General features: G+C 40.2%; 1 protein-coding gene across 1 annotated transcript in view; it reads left to right on the top strand.

The window, feature by feature from the left end:
- The window catches only part of SPTLC2 (serine palmitoyltransferase long chain base subunit 2), a 78,981-nt gene that overhangs the window by 458 nt on the left and 64,465 nt on the right, over positions 1-14,058 (top strand). The window contains exon 2 of the mRNA XM_061463684.1: positions 11,328-11,522. Coding sequence (XP_061319668.1) covers positions 11,328-11,522 — 195 coding nt within the window. The remainder of the gene's footprint in view (positions 1-11,327; positions 11,523-14,058) is intronic.

Below are 14,058 nucleotides of genomic sequence, written 5' to 3'. Positions count from 1 at the left end.
GCCGGTGGGATCGGGCTTGTGCCCTGCGGCCCTGCGGTGGGGTGAGAGGGCGGCGGGTAGCGCCTTGGTCACGAGCGTGCCGCGGAGGGTGTTTGTTCGCCAGGCTGGCCCTCGAGTCACTCTTGTGTGTTTACCACAAGGCTTTCGGTTTTGTTGTTTAGCAGCAGAGCTTTAAACTTAAAGCTCACTACAACATAATAGGTCTGTGCTTTCAAATAAAAGGTTTTAGCAGTCCTTCATTATTGCTTTATTGTTACAGGTGTGATGCACAGGGGTACAAGTAGCCTTGTTAGGGGCTTCCTGTACAGCATAGTTAAAGGTTGATGTAGCACTTCCCATCTAGCTGTATTGTCACCTTGTGATGCGAGTGTCTATCTGTGCTTTCAGACTTATGTTTGTTTCTCTGCAAAACACCAAAATTTTTTGTTACAGTGTAAGGAACATAATGGCTGTCATTGAGGCAAGCCTAACTGTATGGAATAAGTTGTGTTTCCTTGGACACCTAAAGCTGCTTGAGAAGAGCCTTCCTCCATGTCATCTGTCCTGTTGCTCCATGTTTTTCCAGTGTAGGTTTTTGCAGTCACTGTGTGAACCACATTGAGAACTGATGCAGGGTAAAACTAAACTTCCTCCTGGACCCACCAGGACACTTACCTCATTTCTTTCACTGGATGGATGTTCATAGTCTTGCCCTGGCATTTGGGAAGTAATAGCACAGTGTTGGGAGTGAACAGATGGAGGAAGATGGTGCAGTACTTTGGCAGCAGTGTCACCTTGTACTGGTTTGTGGAGCTATAGCACTGGTAGTCTGGCCTTGCAAACACCAAGCATTGCTGACTATAAAACCATAAGCGTAAATCTTTGCACTAAGACCAGGCATGGTGATGGTGAGCATTCTTCTGCAAGTGGTGCTTCTTCCCTGTCCCCCGTAGTGCTTTTAAAGAAGGAGGTCTGATTACCATTGTGCTTTTCTGCTTCTGAAGAACAGAGAAGTTGGGGTAGGGAAGTTCTTCCTCAAGGATTTTTCAGCTGTATCTGGAGAACATGGGAGATGCAGCACATGAATAGCAAAGCCATCTGTGTCAAACTGAGGAAGCTTAAAAATCTTGATGTTTTATGAGACATTCTAGTCAGTCAGTAGCTTGTGAGTAATACTATGCCCAAATATGTGTTGAAAGCCTGAGGTGTTTGAGGTAACTATTTCTAAAGTGGGAAAAGGTTCATTGGCTTTTTGCTAAGATTTCTTAGAACCACTTCTCAAAAGTGTAGCAGCATTGGCAGAGGATGCACGAAGAGTGTAAGAAATTTTTATATCTTTCTGGCTTTGTATTTTTTTATTTTTGTATCTTTCTGTATCTTGCTGGTCAAGCAGAAGTTTATAATTAGGAGTCTTGCATTTGTTTCACTATAATTTTATGTGGGCCAGCTTGCTAGCTTTCAAAATAAGGTTCTAAACATTAGAACGTGACTGGAAGAAGAGAGTGTTTAGGTGTATTTGCTAGCAAAGATATAGTTGCTGGTGTATCACGGATTTGGCCACTTGGATTGGCCTTTTGGCTTTAGAATTTTGGTTGTTGCTCCTTTGCACAGAAGGAAAAAATGTTAATGCTTACCATGTGTTGAATATATTTGTCTGTGTATGTATGTACCACATACAGTGCTTGAGAATCTGCAAGTGAAGTAATCAAGTACCAAAAAGGAGGGAGCTTTTCCTACTTCGGAGAATAAAAGAGAAAAGTAAAGGTGAGGAGGGGAAAAGGTGCTTTTAAAAGAAAGTCCTTGAGGGAAGTAGGAGGCAAGAAGAGATCTAGATAAAATAAATATATTGATGGGAAGAGGAGGGAAAAGAAAAAACATTGGTATAAAGAAGTGTTGCACTGGCAATTTATCTGGAAAAGCCTGGAGCTTGTGAGAGGATAGCTTAGAGACAGGGTATTACATCACTGTGCCCTCTGGTAGGGCTTGGTAGTGGAGGAATTTTTAACTGTGTGAAAAGGAGTCTGCCCCTACCTAGGATATCCCTGCTGTGGTTAGCTGAGTAAGTTTTGTGGTTTTGGGGGGAAGGGTAGCTGGGTTTGTGTTTTGATTTTTTCTTTTTTTTTTTTTCTTTTTTTTTTTTTTTCCCTAAATTGTTCTTATGACAGACTTCAGGCTTTCATTACAAATCCCTCTACAGGGACTGGTATTTAACATAGCATGAGCTCTTCATTGTTATTCCAGCATGAGCAGTAATCTATGTATGGGTTCAAAACTGATTTAATATTTTGTGTAATAGTGCACTATGTAGGATGAAAGCATGACATCTCAAAGGGTATTGTCATGGGGAAATAAGCACAGCCAGGAGAAAGCAAGCAAGTCTACGTAGAAGAACAGTGAAGTTACCTCTTCAGGTTCTGCGTGATTCTATTTTGTATGCCTTTCTGGTCTGTTGGAGAGAGTGTTGAGAGAGAGTTTGAGAGTTCAGTAGAAAAACAGTATTCAGGATCTATCTTGACACTTGTGGGAATAATAAAGAGTGCAAGGAAAATTGCTTTTTCTTTCTGCAATGCAATTTTAAACTGGAATGTATTTCACTGTTGCAGTGCTTTGCTCTGAAGCAAATGGCTAATGGTTTTCTAATATTGCATCTGAAAAAAAATTCTTGCTAAAACTATGGAGATTGGGGCATCTTTAATGGGACAAGGTGTCCTTATTTTCTATAATAACTTATTGGAATCTGCCTATTATTGTGAATATATTTTTAGTAATATTATTTTTTGGGGCTTTTTAATTGAGCTTCTCAACTTAGAATGGTTTTGTTATGCCTCTGGAAGTTGAAGAAGAAATCATATCAAACTGAAAAAAAAATTAAATTGGAATATAGGTTTTAGATATCAAGTTCTTAATTTCTGTTGTGTGTGGTATTTCCCAGCCAGATAACAAATTTTAGTTTCCTTCGTGTTTCTAGGAAGTCTACAAATGCCATACTGTAGCAATCTCCAGATAGCTTATTGCGTCTTTGCCTTTTGTAAATGTCTAATACTACTTCCTCAGGAAGACAACGAATAGTTTGGTTGAAGAGAGTGGGAGGACCGTGGGATTTGCATTCCTTTAAAACTGTCACAAATCTTCAATTCTTACAGCTATTAAAACAGGCAGCATAGATTTTCAAATTTTTTCAGTTTTTTTTTTTTTAGTGTGTACATACTAAAACCAGCTTGTGTGGTCCTGTGATTTGTGTTTGGGTGTTTAGAGAGAGCGCAATCCTACTGTTTGTAGGCTCATCTGATGAGATACATCAGGATGCATGGGCGTGATAGCTTCATCTTGATTTTATAGATGCTTTTGCTGGAATTAAGGTTACTATAGTTTCTTCAGGAAAGCATAATTATAATGATGAGGGCAACAAGGATTGGAAGCTTTTCTTGTTATAGTGAATTAATGATAGTGGTGTGAATAAGCCCTTGTTTCAGGTAAAGTTTGGGATGAGATAAAGATGTTAAATAACGTTGAGGACAGAATTGTTTTGGTTTTGCGTTTTTTTTTTTTTTTTCCCCACATCTGCATACAAAATTAAAATGCAGACATTTCTGGTAAAAAGAAATAACAATTTATCCCAAAGAACTGAATTTCATGAATTTATCCATGAGGAAGTGATCTCTCTCACTTACTCAGCATTTGTGAGACTGCATCTTGTGTATCATGCCCAGTTTTGAGATCACCAGAAAGATGCTGACATAGACATGTGAATCTGTGACTCCAGTAGGGATCCCAAGCAAAAGGTGGGACTGAGGGGACCTGAGTTTATTCAACCTTAGGAAGAGAAGGCTCAGCTAGCTGTCTGGAGCCAGATTTTTGGAAGTGTGTAGCAATAGCATAAGAAGCAACAGGTCTAATTTGGAAGAATGGAAAATTTTAATTACTTACAGGGAAAATAAGTCTTCTGTGAGAGTGGTAAAATAGTGGAAGAGGTTGTGTCCTGGGTTCAGCTGTAACAGAGAAGTTGTGCAACTTCCATCCTTGGAGGAGGTCAAGACTAGATGAGATATGTCTGTCAGCAGCCTGCTGTAATTAGACTTGCTTTGACCTGCGAGTTGGAGGTGTTGACCACTGGAGTCCCCTTCCAACCCTGGTTATTCCATGGTTACGGATATGAACTTGTGGATTGCAGGAGGGTTTGCCCATGTGTAGACATTAGCATTTAATTCCCAAACCTACATAAAAATGTGTGCCTTGAGGCTTGTAGCGTGTACTCTGAGGCTTGCATCAGACCTGAGGAAAGAAATTATTACTTTGTGCCTCTTGCTTGGCTTTTTGATTACTGACACAATAAACACAGTCAATGTAAAACTGAAGTGAGCAGGAAATTGGCTGACCCAGAAAGACTGATCTCTGTCAGATGTTTTAATTTATAAAACTCTTATTTCTGAAACTGTGTACCTGTGCATGAAAATACTTTTCTAATATTAAATTCAATTATAAAAGACTATAAGCTTTTGTGGGAAAAATAGCTGCGTAGCATTTTGGGTTTTTTTTTTTTGGCTAGGTGAATATTTGAGACCACAGTATTAAATTAGTAGATGTAGTGCCAGTGAGAGTTTGTGTATCTATCCTAGTATGCAAACAAACACCCATGGTAGTTGCTGATATGACTAACTTCTCTTAGATTTGATTATGTGCTACTGAGAAGTCAGTTTGGATAAAGTGTGAAAATCTTTCACTAATATTGGGACTGCCATTTCAAATTTAACTGCTGATAAGCCTTAAATGCTATAATTGTTACAAATGTATGCAAGTTCACTTTTTGTTATTATAACTACTTGAATTATAGGTCATATTGTGTTTTCCTGTCTTAATCATACAGCAGAAATGTTGTTTTCCTAAATGTCATGCTTTCAATTTGTTGGGGCTGGGGGGAACTTAATTATCTATTGACTTCAGTTTATCTTGGAGGAACATAAAACATTGGGCCAGCTTCAGTGAGGTAAAAAATAAAAAAAGTTGTTTTTTTGTTTTTTTTTGTTTCTTTTAATTCATTAGAAAAGCACTCCTAGAAAAATAACCGTAATAACCAAAATAACTTCCCAGGGAAGTGGTGAAATCACTATCCGTGGAGGTGTTCAAAGAATGTGGAGATGAGGCCCTTAGTGACATGTTTGAGTGGTGGACTTTGCAGTCCTGAGGTAAAGGTTGGACTTGATCTTAAAGGTCTTCCCAAACCCAACCAACCAACAAAAAATAAAGAGGTACAAAAAACCCACAACAACAAACCCCAAACAACACTTAAACATTATGAAGATTTCCACTTTTTGTGTAGGTGTAGCAAGTGCATCTTAACAAAGGAAGACATAATTTGTTGGGAGCTACTAGTTGCAAATCAAAATATTTGACAGTGCCTGTCAACAAGAGCAAATGTGTACATAGGAATACACTCCAGTGTTGAAGTCTGGTTTGTAAAACAACTTTCCCCTTTTTTAGGGAAAGAAAAAAAAAAGTGTAAACTGTGATTCAAATCATTTCATTCCAATTTTGGTACTAAATACTTGGTCCTTTTACCCATGCAGCAGTCTGAGATCTGAAGTCTCAGAGCAAAGCAGTACAAGGGAAAGGGCTGTAGGTGACAGTAACATTACTACAGAATAACCTAGCAGCTTAGAGCAGTTGCCTGTGTGGAGTTTTCACTGCTGTAGTTTCTGTAGTGCTGATTCCTGTCATCCTTTAGAGTAAATGTGACCAGTTTTGAGAGTGGAGGCGTATCCTAGAGCAGAGGTGTATTCTGTGTTTTTCCATTTTATTCCATATAGTTGGCAGGAATCTTCAATGAAAACAAGCAACTCATGAAAGTGGTTTTGCATGTTACATTTTTTTTTTTTTTTTGCCTTTTTTTTTTTTTAAAAAAAGGCCAAAAAAAAGGCTGCTAGTAGAATTTCTGCAGTATGTGTGGTGTGTGGCAAGGGGAAGCTACAAATTTTTAACAAGCATTTAGCAAGGTTGTACTTCAGCATAAATAATCCTTTCAAGGTGTTTACCTGAAGTCTGCTCAGTTCATCTTACTTTGTTCTTTCTGGCAGCATGAAATGAAACACAGTGTTCAGGTTTTCCTGGGGGAGCACCATAAACAGTGTTCTTACTGTGCACTGTGCGTGTTGCACTTGTAGCATCTTCTCTCCTTAAAGTATATGCCTGCCATGCAAGGTATATACCCAGATGCCTGTGATAAATCCTGTGTGTTGCCTGCAGCAGAATCTGCAAATGTTCCTGTGTTCAAGCATGGCTTCTGTCTTCTTACGAAACTTCACCCTCTCTAATGATTTGGAAGTTAAGCTTGGTTCCCTTCAGTCTGAGAGTGTTTGGCTTCTTGTGTGCTCCTTTGCATCTACCGATTTCTACCATGCTGACTTTGTTTAGGATGAGTTCTTATACAACTTGTCTGCTGACACAGGTATAGCAAATACACTGAAACCCCTTTTTCCTATTGGTTTTGAGAAATAAATTTTTAAAGATAATAAAGTGAGGTTCCGATTAATGCCAGTCTCATATGTGACCTGTTTTGTGTGCTGGCCGTGAAGGCAATACTAAAATCTGTACCAGCTTGCTGATTTCCTTTTACCTTCTTTGTAAATTTATGACAGGGTGAGGTATGGTGGTCCTGCTATGAAGATCCTACTGTCCAAATTTAGTAAATGGAAAATGGTGAAGGGTACTAGGAAAAGCAAATTTACTGCTGACCATTGTTTATGAACTGCAATAACTGTAGGGTAGTGGAGGTTGTAATCAAGCATGCAATTGAATATATTCTGGTGTGAGTTTGTGCTCAGTGGGGTGGCTTAAATGAGAACTACTTTTGTTTAGCTTACACTATTCTGTCCCTAATTTTGGATGACCTTTAACTATGCTAAGGTAATTGCAAAAGGGGTATTATGTGAGATACATTCTATATATGTCATTAAAGAATTTGAATAACTTGGGATAGACAGGGATCTTTTATGTCTGTGGAGCTTAAGCCTTGTTCTGATAATACCAGACCTTCAGACACTGCACTGGAGGCCGATGTGGCCTTTAAAGCATAACTTTGTGCAGTAGTTGGGCAAGAACATCAGGTTGGTTGTGCTTGTGCCACATGTGCGTACATCCACAGTCCCATCCTCTGCCTGTTGTAGACATTACTGTCATGCTACTTAAAACGCTTCTGATTTGCAGAACTGAATCTGAAGCCAGTTTTATAATGTATTGTCTTCTGAACTGGAACTGTTTGTTACCAATTAGAGAGCTGACTGTAATCAGACACCCTAATGTGTTCTACTTAAACCAGTGCAATCCTTTCTACCTGTAGCTGTATGATGCTGCTGCTCAGTAACTGTTAAAATACTGTTCGATGTGACTTTTCTTCCCCAAGAGATTGGCCCAACACAGGCGTTACCTATGGCTGATGCAGAATGCCATCTCTTTGCTGCCTTCTCTAACCAGCTGGGTGGTGCTTTCTGTTTTTTCTCCTGCAGTTGTGTATATTAATGTGATGATGCTCTTCTGTGTACATGTGGACAAGGCAGTACAGGAGAGAGAGATGTAGGTGAACTTCCTCCTGCTTTTTTGAAGCACACACTTAGGTGAACTCTTGACTTTTCTTTATAGTCTCCACTTAGATATGCAGTATGTTCTACTCCAAAGGTCATGGCTCACTTTATTGTGAAGCTTGTTGAAACTGTAAAAGCCTTAATCTTGCATGCTTCTTCCCCACCCTCCAGAAAAAGAAATGGATCACGAAGCTGTAGCCACCTTCTTTCTTGATCTCTGGAACTGAAGTTGCTGCTCCTTGGCAGCAGCCTTGGAGCTCATAGCATGTAAGCCTTCATTTGAAGGCTAGTGTGCAGATTCATGAGGCATTCTTGGAAAACCCAACTGGCTTGTATATAAAATGTGGCTATTATAATCAATTGTAGAGTATTTGTAATCATTGTATCCTTTATGAAAAGTCTGTGGAATTGCATTCAGATTATTTCGTTAACATTTAATTCAGATAGGATAGTGTAGAAGTTTCTCAGCTTTTGTCATGGTAGCTGACATGAGAGTATAAGGATGTATAAATGCATTCATAGAACGACACTGAGAGGTGAAATTGGTTAGAGTATGTGTTGAGTCAATACAAGTATTCCCAAAAGGGCCATTCTCAGTGAAATGGTTTTGACCATGTGGGGTAACTTGTTTAGTTTTAACATTTGTCACAAGCAGAGGCAACTCTAAAGACCTGGAAAAACTTGGTATACTTCTGATTAAAATTGTTTATAGGTTGGGGTTTAGTTGGGTTTTGGTGTGGATGTTTGTTGTTTGTTTTTTTTCCCAGTAGCTATATTTTGGTGTTAGGTAGCCTCAGATACACCTTCAGGAGGTAGCCTTTCATCTCTTCGAGACGAACTGACAGTTACATGAGAAAGACATTAAAACCTTTGATGTGATCTCTATTTATTAGATGCTAGGTAATTTGTTAAGTAGTCACTACCAGTTTTCTGTTGCTAGTAATCGGCTACTACTAGACACCACAAGTAGCAGGTGCGGTGCATGCCTGCTCCTGAATAGCTGCTATTCAAAGCCTGGTCTGTCAGTGTGAGGAGACCAAATTCAACTTTTAATTCATCAAGCTGAAATTGTAGTAATAGGACCTTTGGTGCATGATCTTTCTTAGATCTGGATGTCTGCCCAACAGCTGCTGGTTCTTGTTTGCTGAGATCCATTGAACAAGTTTGCGGAACATCGCTGTAAAGACTGTGGGGGTCTAATAAATAACCTTCTGCAAACCATTATGTTTCCAACCTAGATCAGTTCAGCATTGGAGCGACACTGTGCTGAAAATCTGGTTAGCCTTAGTTGTGCAAGCCAGAGGGTGATGCAGATGGCTCAGAGTGGGAATATGGCAGGGGCAGTTCCTTTGACTGGCAGTGTTCCTGAAGGAGACAGTGTATGAACCTGTAGCCTGTGTTGAAGCTTTAGATTGTCATCAGCGGAGCTGCAGTGTGGTAAGCAAGTGTTCTACACCTGTTCCGAAGCATGGTAGTTTTTTAACTTAAGCCACCACTCTACACTGTGCGTTTTAAAAACTGCTTCAGCATTAAAACCGGTCCCAACATGCTGCAAGTTAGTTATCTGCATTTGGGCTCAATGCTGCTGCCAGTGAAAGAGAAGCTCCTACTGTGTCTTTGCTGTTTAGTTTCCACACTTGGAGCAATTCTGACCAATTGACCAAATCCCCAGGGACCAAATTGAGGATTTGCTCTGGTTAAAACTTGATCTGAATGTCTGTATTGGCAAAGGGAGGAGGTAGAAATAAGTATCAAGAGAGGAATGTGCTGGTGCATACTCAGTGACTATGTAGCTATAGCATATTTGTGTCCTAAGAGAAGACCCTTGCTTCTGAAAAATTACTTTCAAGGTATTAATGCTAGGCTTGAAATACAGACTTGCTCCAGCATATGAGCAGGTGTCACTTTCCAGATAACACAGTGTTTGGTGAGGCCAGAAAGTATGTGTGCCTTTATTGATTCATCAGCTGTTACAAAGGTTAGGACAATGTTGACTTCTTTTCCCGCATGATAGTATGAGTGGCATAGGTGAATAACTGGGTTTGTCTGTCTGCTGGCCCCCACTCCTCATTAATTATGGGCTGTTGTCCTTTTTTGATGTATTTGGGATTAAAATGCTTTCCTGTGTGTTGATGTTTCTTTGATTAGTATGTTTTTAAAGGTACATTTCTTGGATCTATATTTATTTGGTGCTACAGATAGGGGTTTATATCAAAGACTGTTCTTTCACATGCAGCTAGCTATTCTATCAGAGGGTAGCTATTCTGTAACTTTCAACAATACAGAATAACATTTGCATCTAATGGCTGGGTTTCTATGTTTTGATACATTGATCTTTAACTTTATTCTTTTCGACAAAACAATGATGTTTTGTCCCCAGTGTTATGTTGAGTGAACCCTTGCCTTGTAGCTGTGAAGTTTTTCTGTAGTAGTCACAAATACTATGTATTACAGTAACTGTACTTGAGATGGCCATGCACATGTATTGTACAACTAATCAAACTCTTCTTTTTGCATACCAAATGATGGTATGCAAGTTGCAAGGTGACTTTTAGTCTGGATTTTATGCAGAAAGCTTTGCATTGTTCTATGTGCTGACTTACATGCAATGTTTATACAATGATTTTTTTTGTCTGGTGTAATGTCCTCCTCATGGATGAGTACAATGTTGTCCTGGGTTCAGCAGTAGCAGTCATTTTTCTCCTTGGTAGCTGGTGCAGTGCTGTGTTTTGACTTTTGGCCTGGGAACAGAGCTGATAGCTATGTTTTGGTTTGGCCAAGGACTTTGTGAGCCTCATGCTCTGCCAGGGAGGAGGGGAAGCCCGGAGGAAGCAGAGGCAGGACACCTGACCCAAGCTAGCCAAAGAAGTATTCCATACCACAGCATGTCATGCCCAGGATGTAACTGGGAGTTACCCGGAAGGGCTAAGACTGCAGGGTTGGAGGAGGTATGGGTCAGAGCTTGGTCGGGCTTGGGGGGCAAGTTATTGGTCGGCTGGTGGTGAGCTGTTGTATTCTCTTCCCTTGTTTCCTTTATCATTATTATTATTGGTAGTAGCAGTAGTGATGTGTGTTATACCTTAGTTACTAAACTGTTCTTGTCTCAACCTGTGGGAGTTGCATTCTTTTCGATTCTCCTCTCTGTCCCTCCGGGAGTAGGGGGAGGGAAAGAAAGGGGGAGAGTGAGTGAACAAGTTACCTGACTGGGTTTAAAACCACGACAAATGTTTACGTCACTAACTTTAGGCGAACAGTTATAGAGACACACAGTTTATGCTTGTTTTGTTAGAGTAATACAGGCTTACAAAGTTGAGCCTATTTTGCTATTCTCCAGTTACTTTTTCAGTTCTCATGTATTTTAAGGATTATGGTTTAGATTACTAACATTATTCATTTCTGTTTTGTTTTTTTCCTTGTAGTGAGCCTGGGAACCCTCGCTGTTCTGTTATACCTACCTAGTTCTTCATGAAGGGGAAGGCAGGGTTTTTTTATTTTGGTTGGCCTGGATATAAGCAGTGCTCTCTGTGTACCTTTGCAAGCTAAAGAACTTGAATGAGATGTTAAATGGCACTAAGTTGGTAACTGTGACTTTGGTTATATCAACAACTTAGCTGCCTATGGAAACTGGCAGTGTTTATCAGTCAGAGCTAGCCCTAGCTGAGAGTATTTTGAGTACTTGTAGCTGTTTGGAAGGTTAGGGGCTACTCTGAATATCTATCTGTCATTTCCTGAATGGATATCTCACAACAGCCTCTCTTTAAATTTTTACTATAGGTGAATCATGCTGTGCACAATGGAGGATTATACAAAAGGCCTTTCAATGAAGCTTTTGAAGAAACACCAATGCTGGTTGCTGTGCTGACCTACGTAGGCTATGGTGTTCTCACTCTTTTTGGGTATCTGCGAGATTTCATGCGGCAGTGGAAGATTGAGAAGTGTCAAAATGCTACAGAAAGAGAAGAACAAAAGGTAACCACTTGGAAATGATGTGGCTGAGGCTATAGCTTGAGCATTTCTTTAGGGAGCAGTGTTGTTCAAAGTTTTTTGCTGTTTTCCTTGTCTTCTTAATGCCCTGAATAGTATGCTAGCACTGCTGTCATTAAACAAAATAATGTTTCTTTTACTTGGATTGTTTTTCGGCAGAGCAGTTCCCTCATCAGGTTCACTGCAAAGCTGCATGAGCAGTTATATCAACATGCTGAGAGATGCCCCAGTTGCGGAAACAAGGGTTTGGGGAAAGGAGACTGCATATGCTAGCATCAGCAGATAAAGAAAAGCTTATCAAAGCATCTGGTTTGAGTTTGACAGCAGCAGGAGGTCTTCTGATGCTGTTCTGGTGGCTGTGTTTTGATTTGGAAATATGCCATTAATTCTCTGTAGCCTAAGCAGTTGCAAAGAAAAGCTTGTGGATGAGAATCAGAGCACAAGCTGGATGACTTTAAATTCATCTGGAGTCCAGAACACTATCAGGTTAGCTGGTGAGTAATCTGAGGTGCTGACTCCTCACTCACTGATACCAATTAAAAAGAATTCATTCATAAAAAGACCTATTCACAAAAGCTTCTGTTACAAGATGAGAAGTCTTGCCTCCTTCAACAGTTAATCTGGAACAGATAATACTAATTTTGAGTAGCTGTAAAATAGTTTTAAAGGCCTTTATTCCCCGCAGGAATTAATTACTGTTAAGAAAGCTACTGTTTAAACTTGCAGTTTGCAGGCTGTTTCCTGTGAACTCTTGATGTGACCTCTCCTAGCACAGTGTGAATACCAGTGAGCTTTGCTCCAAAGGTGATTTGGCTTACTCTTGCTGGCCAGGGTTCTGTTTTTCTCTACTGTTTTGGGGAGCCAATCCGGCTTCTAAAATGTTAAGGGAGGTTGTTTTTCAATTGCTGGTTTCTGTTTCTCTGTGCAGCCACACAAGCAGTTGGCTGGCAGAAAGTAGCGGGGTGTGAGAAGGACATCTCACTAATGCAAACAAAAAATCAGGAGTTCGGGGTGGGGGTGGTGGAAAAAAAAGGAAGCCTTGAAAGCCTTTTTCTGGAAGCAGCACTGGAGTAAACTGCGTGTCATTTTAACGGTAGATTAGCTAAGATGCAGTAAACTATCCAGTGCCTAAAATTACAGTAGCTTCTCTCGGTGCACATCATGAGGTAGAATTAAACTGATTCATTATAAAGTACTTAATATCAAAATGGAAGCATAGAATTATAGAACAGTTAGGGTTGGAAAGGACCTTAAGGTCATCTAGTTCCAACCCACCTGCCATGGGCAGGGACACATCGCACTAAACCATACCACCCAAGGCTCTGTCCAGCCTGGCCTTGAACACTGCCAGGGATGGAGCATTCACAACTTCCTTGGGCAACCCATTCCCATGCCTCACCACCATTACAGTAAAGAACTTCTTCCTTATATCAAATCTAAACTTCCCCTGTTTAAGTTTGAACCTGTTACCCCTTGTCCTATCACTACAGTCCCTGATGAAGAGACCCTCCCCAGCATCCTTATAAGCCCCCTTCAGATACTGGAAGGCTGCTATGAGGTCTCCACGCAGGCTTCTCTTCTCCAGGCTGAACAGCCCCAACTTTCTCAGCCTGTCTTCATACGGGAGACGCTCCAGTCCCCTGATCATCCTCGTGGTCCTCCTCTGGACTTGTTCCAACAGTTCCATGTCCTTTTTATGTTGAGGACACCAGAACTGCACACAGTACTTCAAGTGAGCTCTCAGGAGAGCAGAGTAAAGGGGCAGGATCACCTCCTTCATCCTGCTCGTCACACTCCTTTTGATGCAGCCCAGGATACGGTTGGCTTTCTGGACTGCAAGCACACGCTGCCAGCTCATGTTAAGTTTCTCATCAACCAAAGCATTCTCATAGGAGTTTAATAAGCAGTAGGTTTTTTGTATTGGTTGAAAGTACAGGAGCTTAAATTTACAGTATTTGCAAAACTGAATTCTAGGATCTGGAAGTAAAAGTCTTGGATCCCTTTTAACAGTTACAATATCGAAGTAAGGATTACTGGCTAAATCTCAACTTGAAATTTGATGTGTTCATTAATGTCACTTGAGATACTATGGTTTATGTCGTCTGAGAACATGACATTCTTGTATTTTTTTGTGTAAAAACTAGAAGTTGGTACAGAAGAGAACAGTCAAACAATTGGAAAATTCTAAGACATTAGAAGAAAGGTTTAAATATTAGTCTGTACTCATGGCACTTGAGTATTAGGAGGATGTAACTGTTGGTGCAGTTACTCTATACTGCTGTCATTCGATTTCCCTTGCACAGTTTTTGTGGAATGCTTGTTCTGTTACCAGTATGTAAGGTGCAAGACTACTTACAGTAGCCCTTTTCTGTGGGAGCAGTCATGGCTGACATGAGAGTGTACAAAAGGAGGACATCAGGCTGTACATGTAATTTGGGAATACATTATTGATATTAGGCTCTTGGTAAAAATAGTCAGAGGATGCTGAAATACAAAGCTTATTAGCAACTCATTATCCTAG

This window comes from Pezoporus flaviventris, unplaced genomic scaffold, assembly GCF_033815535.1.
Source record: "Pezoporus flaviventris isolate CSIRO_AGI_PZ_B2104156 unplaced genomic scaffold, CSIRO_AGI_Pfla_v1 ptg000036l, whole genome shotgun sequence".
In the NCBI taxonomy this organism is placed as follows: domain Eukaryota; kingdom Metazoa; phylum Chordata; class Aves; order Psittaciformes; family Psittacidae; genus Pezoporus; species Pezoporus flaviventris.
This window is presented reverse-complemented; position numbering and strand designations above follow the sequence as displayed.